The 16,001-nt window shown below is 41.3% G+C and overlaps 1 protein-coding gene across 3 annotated transcripts in view; it reads right to left on the minus strand.

The window, feature by feature from the left end:
* Positions 1-16,001, minus strand: part of LRRC9 (leucine rich repeat containing 9) — an 83,334-nt gene that overhangs the window by 13,175 nt on the left and 54,158 nt on the right. For all 3 annotated transcript variants that reach the window (XM_069950393.1, XM_069950394.1, XM_069950392.1), the window contains exons 20-26: positions 14,859-14,999; positions 12,242-12,419; positions 10,785-11,005; positions 10,326-10,448; positions 9,914-10,044; positions 6,407-6,515; positions 372-505 (exon numbers count right to left, since the gene is read on the minus strand). In XM_069950393.1, the coding sequence (XP_069806494.1) occupies positions 372-505; positions 6,407-6,515; positions 9,914-10,044; positions 10,326-10,448; positions 10,785-11,005; positions 12,242-12,419; positions 14,859-14,999 (1,037 nt within the window). The remainder of the gene's footprint in view (positions 1-371; positions 506-6,406; positions 6,516-9,913; positions 10,045-10,325; positions 10,449-10,784; positions 11,006-12,241; positions 12,420-14,858; positions 15,000-16,001) is intronic.

A 16,001-nucleotide genomic window follows, 5' to 3' on the forward strand; every position in this document is an offset into this window, starting at 1 on the left:
TGGGTTCTAACTTTGAATTTTTCCAAACATCATCATGTTGTAAATGGTTTATCTGAAACGGTACTGCAGCTTGGGCATAACCTTAAAGGTAATAAATAGAGATGAGCGAACCTCGAGCATGCTTGAGTCGATCCGAACACGAATTAAGCCCTAAGGCTATGTGGAAATCATGGATATAGTCATTGGCTGTATCCATGTTTTCCAGACAAGCTTAGAGCTTTATCCAACTTCAGCAGCCACAGCTAATCAAATACCGAACGTTCGGGTTCGGATCAACTCAAACTCGAACCCGGTTCGCTCATCTCTAGTAATAAACCTTTATATAGCAAACCACGTTTTTTCTACTCAGTAGAATACTTGCAGCCCTTTACCTGTTATTCTTGCCTTGCTGGCCATATCCACTGGAGTTCACTTTCTGATGTAGTATCTGTCGGTTAGTCAGGTGATTCTGGGGCTTCTGTCTTGGTAGGATGGACTCAATGTGGTTGTAGTTCAGATACAAGATCTATTGAAAGAGAATATGTTTGTTCAGTGTTTAATGTACTGAATTAGGGATTTAGGGAAACTTGGCACTTAGGAGGCCCAATTGTGCAGAGAATCCGGGAGGGATAGGCACTGATTGGCAAGTAGAAGTTACTGCATCAAGGAAGATGGGAGTAGTAGGTGTAAAAATGCTTTTATTCAATGGATGATGCATTTTGAGGATAGCCTTCTTCATCAGCTCAATGCAACATACATAAAAAGACAGTGTACAGGCGGCTACAACTGCTCTACTACAGTAACTGGCTGTGTCTGGCTTGTAGCACGAGCATCCAAGGTGAGCGGCATCTACAGCAATTGTTTCAAAAAGAAAATTTTTCCTGCCGCATTATATTATTATGCTATGTGCGCTGTACAGTGTCTTTTCTCTTTCTAGCATATTCTGGATTTACACAAAGGGGCACATTTATTATTGTGCGCCCTTAGCATACGCCCTCCATAAAAGATTCTTGCCTTTTACATCAGCCATAAGCCACACTTGGCTGCTGGGCCGGCAGGGGGGTGCACGGCAAGGCGGAGAGGAAACGTGTGCTCCTCCAGCACCTACTTTATCATGGTTTAGTCTGGAAACAGGTGTAAACCATGGTAGAAATCTACACCAGCTCTGGAGCGGGTGTAGATTACTACACAAGCCCTGCGACAGGCACAGGGCCTGCCAGATTTACTAAGAGGTGTGCGCATAAGCCACAGCTAGAGGACATAGTTTACTATAATCTCCCATCAGACGTTTCTGCAGGTCCAGGTTCAGAACCCCCGGCAATCAGTCAGGATTCAGCCAGCCATACAATATATGTAGTGTATTACAAAACCAGAAGCAGACTTTGTTAGGCCCGAAGCTGCCATGGTAGCACATCAGCACCATGCTGTCATGTTGCAGGGTGCCAATGGGCCAATAGAGAAAGCCATCTACCTATGCCGAACTCCTCAGATGCATTATTACTAGAGATGAGCAAACCTCGGGTACAATTGGGTTAATCCAAACCAGAGCATGCAGCATTTGATTACTGGTGGCTAAAGAGGTTGGAAGCCTATTGCTGTACCCATGTTTTCCAAGCAGCCTTAGGGCTGCATCCAACTTCTTCAGCCACCGGTAATGAAATGTTGCACGCTCAGGTTCGCACCCAATGTTGCACGCTCAGGTTCGGATCATGCTCGAGATTGGCTCATCTTTAAAGATTACTGTTGAGGATAAACCATTGTGATCAGGGGTATCTGTATGTTCTCGGCTTCCATGGTCACTGTGTGGGTACAGCTTCTGATGAGCTAATACGACCTACTGCGTTTAGGTGACTGCAATTGGGATGTAATAGTGCATCCGTTTGTGAGAAGGGGTTAGTATTCATCTACCTAACTTTAGGAATTTCCATGTACACGTTTCACAGACATATAAACAAGACTTGAAAAATTGATAGCAAAGGAGTGCTCCGACCCTAGAACAAGCACCATAAATATAAGTGATACTACAGCAAATATCTAGACCCCTGCAAACATATTAAGTGCAAATTCATTAACCCCCAAGTCATTTGTATAGATTACCAGAAAAATGTGACTTTCCCAGCTGAATCTAGTAATGTAATCTACATGCAGTCCTGTTTTTACAGGGACGGTGTCAGTATGAAATATAAATATATGCTTGATTACCTCTAATGGAAGACCAGCGAATCCATCCACATCCCTCACATTACTGTAAATACATACATTAGACAAGACTGAATGCACTGCCTTGTATTATTCATAGAGCACTTAACTAGAGAGTCAGGCTGAAAGGATATACGGATTCTATATTAATATTACTTATTTATAGCGCCGTCAGTCTTGTAGCTGAAAGATCCTTCCAGAGATATGCTATTATTAGGACACACAAAGAACTTTCCTCTGTAGCTAACTCCTTTATACAGCTGATATAGATGCCATGTGCCCACACGTCACTCTCAGGTCACTGCTAAATTTATATAGTTCATATTTCAAGGACAAAGCTATATGATCACTGAGCTGGGAATACCCTGTTAGCTGCAGCTTGTGTAGAAAGTGAGCTTACAGCTGCAATAAGGAGAACCTGGCATCCCTCCGGACAGATACTTGTGTACCCCATGAAATAACAATGCTGGAGCAGAAGTGTATTGTGCTGGTCCTCTGTTACTCCTCCTGGAACTGTATGAATAAACTGACAACTAGGAGTTACCAATCCAATTGTCAATGGGGAGTATACCCACACTGCCTAACATTGTCAGTAGTGATTGGACATTGGACAGTGATTGGATTGGACAGAGGGTAGAGTTGACCGAGGTGCCAATAAAATTATCCATTTCAAGGAGGAATAAGGGACCATTCAGACTGAGCAAAACAGGCGGAAATTCTAAGAGGAATCCCGTCTCAATGTGATGTCACGAGCGTCTCCACTCAAAAAATTGACATGCCAATTCTTTTGGCGGAGAGTGGCGGAGCGAGACATGGTTTGCAGTAAGTATGCAAATATTTACAGTCATGAAGTGAATAGACAAATTGGGGGTAAATAGATCATCCGCGCAACAATTTTTGTGCTTGCACACTTTTCACATGCTGTGCACAAATCTCAGGTCCATACACAAAAAATAATCATTAGGAGCATGGGCCTTGATAAATTTTGTGCAATTCTGCACTTTTTTGGGCTATAAAAATGGCCAGCAAACTATGCCCGGATCTGACTGGAGTACTGATTCGAAATATTTTTGCACCAAATAAGAAGTCTGGCTAAAGAAGTAGCTAACTTAAAACAAGCACTGTCCGAGCAAAAATTTTCAAAAATGGCGCAGCCGGTGTAAAATGCTCAAAATAGTGCAAACTGCTTCATAAATGATGCACAAAATCATACGCCCTGTGCAAAAACACAAAATACACCAAAATACAATGGCACAAAAAGAATGATACATATGCCCCTTTATCTTTTTATGGGGACTGTCACGTCAAATACATATTTTAGAAACAAGTCAAAAGTTTTGATCATTCAAAAAGTTCATCAATGGGGCACTCTGAGCGGAAGACTTTTTAAAAAAATTACCTGGAGATAGGTTGTTTAAAAATAATAAAGTACACTTACCTTACTGGCTCCCGCAGTGCTGCTGGTATCCTACTGGCCGCAACCTCAGGACCTCACAGTGGCCAAACAGCAGTAGCACCGCGGAAGCCAGGGAGGTAAGTGCACTTTATTTTAAAATTACCTATGCCCGGGCAAATATTAAAAAAAAGGCCCCTGCCTGGAGTGGAGAAGCTCAAAACTTTATTCCCCAACTGTTACCTGCATCAATATGGAGATCACACTGAGCAAAGGGTGAATCACTTCACCTGGCTTACTCCATTGGTGTGAGTCTGAACACTCAGGCCATGATCAATCAAAGCTTTTTACATTCTATGACATGTCAAGTTGTTGTTGTTTTTCTCAGCAATGTGTGAGACAATCTGCATTATTATCTACCTAAGCAAACTGAGTACAGCTGTAACAATTGCTGACTATCCTCCGCTGTACTATGTGTGCAGATGGTGTGATACAGGTTATTAGTCCTCATGCTTCCATTGTTGCTCAGTATTAGTGGCTATGTTAATCAAACAAGGATGAGAGCCTATTGCTATATTTATAATGAGGCCCTAAGAGTTCTAGCTGTTTCTCTAATTCACAGTGTCTTTTGGGTTACATGTAAGTGTGTAACACTTGAATTATGCAGATCTATCATTCATAATTTATAGCTTCATCTAATGCACTCCTACAACCCTACTGTTCTTTGCTTATGTACTTTCACTGTCCCCTGGGATATCAAAAATGTGAAGTATAAATTTTACCCTACCATAATCCTACCAGAATATGTCACAGAACTGGTTGACAGGGCTGATTTACTAAACAGAAGCACCTGATAGATGACCTAATAACTAGGCGAGGGCGGTTGGGACCCTAAAGGCCCTATTCCACGGAACAATTATCGTTCGTAAACTCGCTCCAACGACAGCTTGTTAACAATAATCGTCCCGTGGAATTGGTGTAAACAAGCGAACGACAACAGCAAAATCGTTGGTGAGTCATTCAAAATAGATTTTCAGCATGTCAAAAAAAAATGTTGGTCTTTGAAAGATAATTTGCTAATCGGTTCATAAAATTAGAAATCTTTCAGTCGTTTGTAAAAAGGTTTAAAAAAAGTAGGTGTGTCGTATGGTCATGATCACCCTGGCGAACGTTTTAAACGAACATGTAACGACCGCAAAATAATCGTTACACTACATATATCGTTCACCTTCCCACGTGTATGTGTTATTGTTCGTTAAAATAAATCGTTTAGTGATCGTTAACGGAGCGAGTTTATGAACGATAATCGTTCCGTGGAATACGGCCTTTATAGAGGTATAGTACAATCAAACTCCAGTATAAAGTATTTGGTCACAATAAAGCGTGCCGGAATTGGGGGATTAACAGGAAAATGGAGCCACCCACTAAGTGGGGGAGCAGGGCAGCTGTTTAACCTCACCATGCAAATGGCCCTTGTAAAACTAACTATGGCTGGAGTGTCACTTTAATCATTTATATAGCACCAACATATTCTGCGGTGCTGTACATATATTATCATTACTCACAACAGTCCCTGACTCCAATAGGTTTCACAAACAAAATTTCATATCAGTCAGTGTTTTTTCAGGAAACCCATACAAACATGGCAGAACACACAAACTCTATGTAGGTGTTACACTTGGTTAGACCTTAGGACCCCAATGCTGCCTGTCTTGTTCTGACCTGCATGACCAGGTCACACTCATTTGCACCAGAACCACTGTCTGACCTATTGATAGCTATAAGGCCACGTTCACACACACACTGTCTTTGTTGCGCTCTGAAGCTGCAGCTCACAGGAATGGGGAGGAAGCAGAGCGCAGGAGGAGACCAGTAATGTGGATAGGTAATGTAAAAACTGTTTAGGCAAAGGCTGCACAGACATCGCTGTCCACGCAGCCCTAGCTAAACCATTATCAGGCTGTGTAATAGGTCGGCGCTTGTTTACAGTATTGTTTGGGCTGCCACTGGCCTGTGTAACAGCACCCTAAGTGATGAGAGATGTGTCCTGCCTCCCTCCCTGCTGCCACCTTGATCACATGACACAGAGCTAAGAGTTTAAGGGGTTATCCAGCGAAAATCTTTTTCTTTCAAATCAACTGGTGTCAGAAAGTTATATAAATTTGTAATTTATTTCTATTTAAAAATCTCAAGTCTTCCCATATTTATCAGCTCCTATATATCTTGCTGGAAGTGTTGTTTTAATTTCAGCCTGACACAGTGCTCTCTGCTGCCACCTCTGTCTGAGACAGGAACTGTCCAGAGCAGGAGAGGTTTTCTATGGGGATTTGCTGCTGTTCCTGTCTTGTCCAGAGATGGCAGCAGAGAGCACTGTGTCAGACTGAAAAGAAAACAACATTTACTGCAGGATATATAGAAGCTAATAAGTATGGAAAGACTTAAGATTTTTAAATCAAAGTAAATTACAAATCTATATAACTTTCTGACACCAGTTGATTTGAAAGAAAAAGATTTTCGCTGGACAACCCCTTTAACATGTTGTGGGCGGAGTTTTAACTAAGAGGGCTTGTGCATGGAATATGGTCGTGTGGGACGTATCCAAGGCATCAGCTTTGTGGCCCTTTCAACCCCCTTCCCCACCTCCCTATTGTACCAGACATCACAAATCGATGCATAAAGTACATTAGAAGGTTTACGTCAGACTGAAAAGGATTTCAATCAGTTGTATTTTAGAAAAGCCAACTATATTTTCAGCAATGTGCAAACGGAAATAATGTGAACTATTGATGTGTCATCTTACAAAGGGATTGTAATGAATAGAGTAATTGCACTCACCTTCACATGTGACAGGAAGATTAAGCCACTGAATGAAGTCAGATTGTTATTCTCTAAATTCACAGTGTGAACGTTCCTAAAATGATCAGCTGGAACTAGGTCAACCGATCTACAAGAAGACGAGACAAGCATGAGGCCCTATTCATAATCACCCTTTGGGGTGCCACAACAAAGCATTGTGAGGCTAGAGCATTCCAGCTCAGCATCAATGAAGTGAATGGAGCCAAGCTGTAATGTCACACACAACCTGAGAGCAAGAGTGGCACTGTTTTTCCGAAATAGAGCAACTATGTTTTTCTAATCCTGGAAATCCTCTGAACATTGCTTCTACATCAGCTGAATAAGTCTAATGGAGTCTATCCTTCTCTCCTCAGTTCAAGCTAAACAAAGAGCAATTGACAGGGAAATGAGTACATAATGTTAGCAGTGTTCCCATTTCATAAAGTGATGGGTATAGCTGGAATAGGATTGGTAGGGGCCTGACCTTTGGGACCCCCATCAATTATGAGTAGTGAGGAACGAACTTGCTGGACACTCTGCATTTGAATCCAAGTGATGACATAGGGTAGTGATACTCTATCACTTTATAAGATAGAAATTCCCCCTTAAGGTGTCACTGTCGTATTTTTTATTTTTTTTTGCAGAAATCAATAGTACAGGCGATTTTAAGAAACTTTATAATTGGGTTTATTAGGCAAATATGCCATTATCTGCATTCAAAAAGACTTTCCCCAGGTCCCGCCTCACTCCCTCCTCTCTCTCATCCACTGCTCATTATCAGGAAATCTCGACTCTTTTACATCAGTTGAGCCCTGTGTAACCTATGGAGAGGGGAGGGGGGAGGAGGGAGATTAGTCGCCAGCAGAGAGCAGAGAACAAAGGATTATACAGCGGGACCTCAGAGTATAAAGTGGTATTCAGAGGTCAGAGCTGACTTCAGAGGAGATAGCCCGGTGATGTAGCTGTAAATTAACTCTTTGTTGTCCTGTTTTGGTGCTTAACCTCCCTCAACCCCTCCCCTCTCCATAAGAGAACCATGAAGACAGGGGGGAGAGCTTCAAACTGCTTTTTCATGATAAAAATGCATTTTAAAAGTTTACATAAAGACAACTTCATTTTAAATGGAAGCATATTCTAGAATATGGATGTCATAGCTATGAGCCAATATGCAAAGCCACTCTGTAAGGGCAGCTCCTGAACTGGTGGGCCTGTTACAATCAGGCATTACATTGATAATTATTTGAATGATCATTACAGAAGAATAAGCCGGGTCCTCAAGAGATCAAGAGCAGGAGCCACTCATACAGTATGTGTCTCAATTCGTGCTTATATGGAGAGTCCATGAGACCTCCCCTTTTAGAAATTCAGATATTTATATTGGTGTGTGCACACTTAGGAATAACACAAGGAATAACAAACAATACTAATAAAGAAACATTAAATAATAATTAGTGTTCATTATTACTTGGCTCCAGCTCCACTGGAGACATCCATAGCTATGATGTGCAGGACTCTATTGGATTGCTATGATCTGTATTATAATCCCACAGGTTTGGAAATATATTTTTTCTAAATATGAAATATTCATGAAAGCTTATTCATACAGATTGTGAATTATTCATACATGGTTTTTTCTATCATTGTAGCTGGAAAAGGCATCTATGGGTATGGAAGCCTAGCTGCTGATGTGCTAAAGTTCCATGGATAGGCCCATAGATAGGTATAAACTCTGGATTTTTGGGTGTTCTATAATGTAAAGAAGAACTCTAGCAGTATCTACCCCCACCTTCCTATATAACAGAGTAGGTGCTAAAGGTGAGTGTGACTATTTTGACGACATATACGTCATATACGTAAATTTGAAATGTTCAACAGCTTCAAACACAAGAGTGTGAATAGAAGCCTTAATAGTAGATATGAGACGCACACCTGGAAGTGTCCAATCCCAACCGGGACCATGTAACACCCAGCAATGAAGTAGTCCAGCAGCATCCAGTAGTCAAGAAAAAGTAAATACACAGTAGATACACAGTGGTTAAGTTAGGCTTGAGAAAGACCCACAGGGGTCAAAACATTGCCACTGTGTATGTTGCTTGAATGAATTTTACTTTATCTTGACTATTGGATGCTGCCGGACTACTTCATTGCTGGGTGCTACATGATCCCGGTTGGGATTGGACACTTCTATTCACACTTGTGTTTGGAGCTGTTGAACATTTCAAATTGACTGCAGACTTATATGTCATCAGAATAGTCACACTCACATTTAGCACCTAGACTGTAATATAGGAAGGTGCAGTGTCATGTGCATGTGGGCTGATCATTGATTTAAAACATGACCTATTACACGGAAAGATTATCTGTGATCACTGTGACCAATGATCACTTTGTGTAATAGTACTCTTAAAGAAACATGACCACTTTCTTCCAGAAACAGCGCCTCTCCTGTCCTCAGTTTGGGTGTGAGTTTTGCAGTTTCATTGAAATGAATAGAACTAATATGTAATACCACACAAAAAACTGAGGACAAGTGTGATGTTTTAACAAGAAAGTAACTGTTTTTTCAAGCCCTGAATAACCCCTTTAATACTTAAAATAGAAAACTCTAACTTTTACCATACTTACTATGTATGTTGTTGACTTTATGAGTGGTGTTTCAGCGTACAAAACAGTAACAAGTTGTATCATATTATATTAAAGCGACTTTGTACCCATAATCTGACCCCCCCAAACCACTTGTACCTTCGGATAGCTGCTTTTAATCCAAGATCTGTCCTGCGGTCCGTTTGGCAGGTGATGCAGTTATTGTGCTAAAAATTTACTTTTAAACTGGCAGCCCAGTGGCCTACGGGAGTGGCCTAGATTGTGTATGCATTAGGCTGGCACACCCTCTCTGTCCCTCCTCCCCGCCCTCCTCATCATTAGGAATGCTTCAGGCAGATGATTGCCTACTATTCCCCACCTGTTTAGCCCGGCACATGGGCTGGATCCTTAAGGAGCTGTGCAATGTTCAGCATGGAGAGAATGTTCCAGTGGCATTCCTTATGATGAAGAGGGTGGGGAGGAGGGATGGAGGGGTGGTGCAAGATTAGGGCACAGATACTCCCGTAGGGCACGCAGTTTTAAGTTTAAAAGTTGTTTTTAGGACAATAACTGCATCACCTACCAAACGGACCGCAGGACAGATCTTGGATTAAAAGCAGCTATAAGCAGGTACAAGTGGTCTGGGGGGGGGGTCAGATTGTGGGTACAGAGTCACTTTAAGTTTATGGTTATCTAGAGCTGGTACTAGAGAGTTTTTGCTTTCTGATGGAGAGCTAATATACTGTACATGTCTTTTCTCCATGGAGCATTGCCTGTAAGACATCCAACACAGCTGGATCTCCTCCCCGAGAACCAGTTCTACCCAGTGCTACATCAGTCAAAATGAATTTCCAATTGATGCTGCATATCATATGTAACCAGTGTTTACCACTGTGCAATGTATGCTATAACACAGTCTGGTACCTTATTGAGGAAGATCTCCAATTTAACTCCTTCAGTTCAGTAAAATTTTGATGTCCAAATTTTTCAGCAACCATGTCAGAACTAAGACGACCGCCAAACATGTCTTTTGCATTTTCACACTCCACTGGGTCCTTTTAAATGTTAAAAATAACAATAAATGCCAACAATGGGGACATACGCTGCCAAAAAAGAATCCTGGCAGCTGCTTACTCCTCCTTCCAAGTGAACATTCAGGTTATTGGGGGGGATATAAGAGATCTATGCCACACCCATTGCAATAAATTATATTAGTGCATTCATAACAGAAACACCTTGCACAGGTATCAGCGGTGAGACTGCCGTACTATCTGTTTATAGGATAGACCATATACTAGGGGGTGTTTAACATAATAAATATGTCTAAAATGCTTACCACGGCAGATCCATCCAGAGCTTTCAGAGGTGTCAGATGGAAAATAACAAACAATCGATAGTTGTCATGTTTCAGGGATATTGGATTACTGTACAAGTCCAAAATCACAAGGTTGTTTAAGCTCTAATGGGAAAACATGACGCATGTAAGATATGGTTGATATAACAATAGATAATGTACATCAACATGTAAAGCTTACAGCAGCTGCCGTCACTCCGTTGTCAGCTGATCTGTCCAATTTTAGGTTACATGTCACATTCTGCATGTAATATGGACATTCCATGGAACATGAAAAACCATGAAAAAAAAAAATCCATGGCCATCCTTGCAACTTCTCTAGTGTACTTTACATATGTAGCATGCACATACACTAAACCATTTTGGTCTATTTAAAGACACTATAAAGATAAGTAATAGCTGAACTTTATACTAATCACAAGCAGATCAGTACTGTTTTACCTTAAGGTGGTAGATTTCTTGGTTGTTACATATTTGGTTATTGCTTAGGTACAGTTCTATCAAGGAATGGGCCTTTTGCAGCCCTGCCAGCGAGCTGATGTAATTGTTCTCCGCAGAGAGAAAGTGAAGATGGGGCAGATTATCGATAACTTCTCTGTCGAAACGTGTAAGCTGGTTGTTGTTAATGCTGAGGTGACGGAGCTTCACAAGCTTTGAGAGACCTGAATAATGCATATAGTACAAAAGGAAAATACTAATTACACAAATGGCACTATTTGGATTGCAAGTCAAACAATTAAGGCCCTACTACACAAAATAATTATCGGCCATTTTCGGACGATAACCGTCTCATGTAATATAAGACAACGATCAACTGACATGAACGATCGGTGTCTGTCGTTGTCTTTCAACATGTTGAAAGACAAACGATTAAGATAGCAACAATATACTGCTTTCACTCCGCCGCTATCTTCTATTGGCTGCCCGGACGATCTAACGATCACTCAGGCCGCTCGCTGCCAGTGTGTGTAATAGCACCAGCAGCGAGCGGAGAACGAGGGGCAAGTGAGCACTGACAGCGCTTGTTTGCTCTTCTGCATCACCCAGTGTAAAAGGGGCTTAAGGATTCTATAAGATAGATATGATAGATGATATTTCCACATACAGCAGCTGTGATGCTCTTCTGTAAAATATGTGTCTTCAGGGGAGTAGCCATAGGTGATAACTTGCGCTCACACTTTAAATGCCCCCTTCCTGAGAAAGAAAACTTATTATCAGATTATTCTCACTTTGGACCCTGGATATGTAGGAAGTGATGAAACTAGCTACCCTCCAGACTTTCCCCCACTAGAAGTTTCAACTGCTTTATTCTGTGTCCTAAGAGAAAGAAGCCACTGGTAGATGCCAAGCCACTTTGATGAGCAAAATCTTCATGCGTACAAAGAGATGGGAGGAGATTTCGGCTGGCAGTGTATGGGTACCTTATACAAAATTTGTGAAATAGCTTACGATGATAATGAGCTATAGTAATGCTGTAACTCACATAGTAATGCTGTCCACACAGCTGGGAGAAGTGTGCTGTCAGATCTATGTCAGATACAGCAGTACAGCCAGCTATGTGAAGGAATTATACAGTCTCTACAGCAACAAAATAATACATTTTTACTGAAACCTGTTTAGAAAGCTACATTTGCATATAGAAAGCAAATAAAAGAAAAATGTCAGTGCCAAGGTCTTAAATTTTTAAGTTTTAAAGTCATAGGTTATTATCATAGAGCCCCATTACACCATATTGGTAAAAAAACTACATAGGAGTTATCATACAGAAAATGGCTATGATCATAGCAGGAAAAGGCAGCTGTCTCATAATAGTGAATGTTACGTGGCAGCCGCCTTTATCAGCTATGATCCTGTAGTGGGAAGATAGCCTATAACTGTATAGCACCAGCTGTTAACACCTTCCAGTTTTGTGATGCAGTTTCCATCAAGACATAGCTCTTCTATCTTCACACAATTTTCTAGACCTTCAATCCTGGACAGATCATTGTTACTGAAAGATGCCCAACGAAGGTTGTCCAGCTTCTCTAAATTTGTGATTCGGGAGAGATTTTGTCCATCTAAATTTACTGCTGTAATCTGTAAAAACAACAACAACAACAACAACAACACATTTTCCTTCATATTGAACATATTTTAGAGTTGCACTATTGGCTTAAGAAGTAACAAATCCTGGTTGCTTTGGGAATGGTTATAAAGGTGCCCTTCTTAATATTTGCAGAGCTGAACACTATGGATATCACATAAGATACATCTTACTCCCAGCCATTTTGGTACCAATGGATTAAATGAAACCTGACAAGCAGGCTCTTAACCTTTCATTGTGGGAACATTACGTGATTTCACATGATCAGTCATATTACAGCTTGGTGAAACTTTTACCTTGGGGAGCTGCGTTTTGAGACTACAGATTATGTCATTTCATGTTTCCATGATATTTAAATGCAAAAAAAATATGTTCTGTTGCCTATGTTTAAGTAAAATGCAATGAAAAACTATTTCTGTCAGTCTTTCCATCAGTCTTTCAGTATTATTTCAACCAAAACCAGGACTGGGTTAAAACACAGAAGTTGTGCACATCTTTCCATTATAATTTTGCCCTCTCAGTTCTACTCCTGTTTTTGTTTGAGAAAATACTGACCAACAGACTGATGGAAATACTATGTGGGAACATAGCCAAAGGTGTGTTATTTAGTAGTTAAACAGTAAATTCTCCATAACCAGTTTTTAACGGAGCCACGGGTTGGCATGTGACCCGCAGCTCTATTCATTCAGCACTCGGATATATCTGGCGGCTCCATAGAGAACGAATGGAATGGCAGGTCACGCCCTGGCATGCAGCTCCATTCAAAAAAACAGGAGTCAGAGCACCATTCTAAAGATCCCCAGAGGGCCCGGAGTTTGGACCCCCCGCAATATCATACTAACCCCTAATAATGTGGATGGAGGAAAAGTAAAAATAACTCGTCAGATCCCTTAAGGGTAGCTTCACACACAATGTATCACAGCAGATTTTATGCTGTGGATTCGCAGCAGATTTAAACTAAATAACTGAACGCAGCATCAAATCTGACCCCTTGAAAAAGGCTACGCCGAAACGTGCGTTGGGGTGGGGGCCGCCGGTGGACACTTTGACTTCCATCATTCATGGTATGACACTCTAGTAGTTTTACACCAGTTGAGATCTATGAATTTTTTATAGCACTTTTTTGGCTTGTTTACTACAAAATCATCTACTCATAGCTCTCCTTGTACTGTATCTAGCACTTTAGTCTACCATCTATTTATTTATTTATTTACTTGTGTCCATCTGCAGCAGCCCCCTCACTGTATGTTTGTCGTTTTTAACATTTTGTCAGCCATGGTTCATTGTGTATTTATCTATTATTTTGTCATTGTATTGTAATTTTTACAATAAAATCTATATGTTGTAATATGTTAGAGGTTCAGTTGTTTCTTTATTGGTATTTAGCTTGCTACTAGAACCCGAAGTTCGTAACCTTATACTCATACATTAGAGCAGTACTGGTAGTGTCTTGTATGGTGGAGTTCTACAGACTTTATATATGTGTTACTGCACCATCAAATCTGCTGCAGATCTGCTGCGGATCCTGTACATGTGAAAGCACCCTTAGGCCATGTTCACATGGCATAAGACACCGGCTGTTCCGTTCAGTGTACGCCCGCATCCAAATTCCCTGCTTCTCACAATGGAGCAAGCGGCCAGAGCACGTGTGCACTGACAGGTTTTCTGCGGCTGCTATTCAATAAATAGTGGCTGCAGAAAACTGACATGTCAGTTTTTTGCGGCGCCGCTAGGGATCACAGCTGGAGTGTATGCCATGTGTATACACTCCGGCCGGGATTCCCTCAGGTGCAGCACAACATAAGTACCGTAGAAATCACAGCCGTTGTTACGAATCGGCAACAACGGCCATGATTACTACGGTACTTCCGTAGTGTCAACATAGCCTTATAGTGGATACATGCAGCTCAGGATCCTTGTATGTTGGCTAGTACAAAGAGCAGCTATGAGGAATCTCTCCCACTGGAGGACCCTGTCTAATTTTGCATTACACAGCTAACCAACCGATGTGAATTGGCATTGTGTAATGCTTAATATTTGCAGCAGGGAAATTAAAAATTTACTGACAGTTTACTGTCTCAGAATTTACTGATTCAGAATTACAGCCAGAGGCTGAGGTCCCATCACATTTGTCATCATCTTATACTTATGAGAACCCGTCTAACAAATAGGGATTGTTCAAAGTAGTGTATTTCTTTAAAATATGCTAACAATGTATGATCCATTGAAGTCTCTCCCCTGTGACCCCCCCCCCCCCCCCCCCAGCAACCCACTAACACTAACTTTTAAAGGCTAGGACCCTTTAACACAGATATAAGTTTATAGTGCAATATTGAAAGCCCTCATATCAATATTGTAAGTAAATATTTCTTTTGCTTCTAAGATTTAGAAGCACGTGCAATATAATGCCTGTATGTTCATGTTTTTCTCACCATATGATACCAGCTGTCATTAAATTCAGCATATGGATCCAGGCAGCTCTTGCTAATTTGAGAGATGATCTGAGCAGAAGGTAGTAGACTAAGACAACGTGGTCTAACGCTATCTGTTCTTGCGGTGATCTGTAGCAATGCCTGTAAAACATAGTAAATGAATATACTCCTACATACACAATGGAATATTAATAGAAAACAAAAGTAAACTTCTGTGTGCAAGTTTTTTCTGCTCTACACTTCGGTGTGGATATGTGATTCCACTCACATAACAACACTGCTTTATGATCTCAATCTTAATTATCTATAGGGAGAATGCATTAAGATAAAGTGGAGGATAAAACCTATAATGCTTACCTCTCTGCACTCCTCCCCGGTGTCCTGTTGCGGCCTCCCCAACCTTCCCTGCTGATTGCAGCTGCCAATTCTGAGCCGAACTTGTCTCTGAGACAGGACAGAGCCATGACCAGTGACTGGCTGAGTAGGCTGTCACTCTCGAGACAAGTTTGTCTTGGAAGTAGCCAGGCTGCAGGCAGTGGGGGACACTGGAGAGGCTGCAACAGGACGCTGGAGGAGCGCAGAGAGGTAAGCATAACAAGTTTATTATGTTCTCAAAAAAGGCAGCATTATATAAGAAATTTCCCAAAGCCAAATAATCCCTGACTGCACACAAGGGCAAGGGCACAAGGCCTTAGGAAAATATGTCCCCTTTCTTTCAGAAACAGCACCTATCTTGTCCTCAGTTTGGTTGTGGTTTTGTAGCTCAGTTCAATTGAAGGGAATGGAGCTAAATTGTAAGACCAAACACAACCTGGGGACAGGGGTGGTGGTGTTTTTGCTTTTTCTAATCCTGGATTAGATCCTACGTTTTCAGGTGATAATTAAAAGGACATTTGCCAGCTATGTTTGCTGCAGACACCATTACATAGCTATTAGGGAATAAAAGTAAACTGAACCTTTCCTGAGGATGATAGTGATTGCCAAACTTTTTACTGAGCGACAACAATTCTCTTATGTTCTCGGCATTTCCATCCCTAAGTGCCCAGCACTTTCACCCTATTGTTGCCTATAGTGCCACAGTTGGCTTGCCATGCAGTGCCAGCAATAGCAGGCTTACCAAAGGTTTGCCAAAATGCACCCTCA

This window comes from Dendropsophus ebraccatus, chromosome 13, assembly GCF_027789765.1.
Source record: "Dendropsophus ebraccatus isolate aDenEbr1 chromosome 13, aDenEbr1.pat, whole genome shotgun sequence".
Lineage (NCBI taxonomy): Eukaryota > Metazoa > Chordata > Amphibia > Anura > Hylidae > Dendropsophus > Dendropsophus ebraccatus.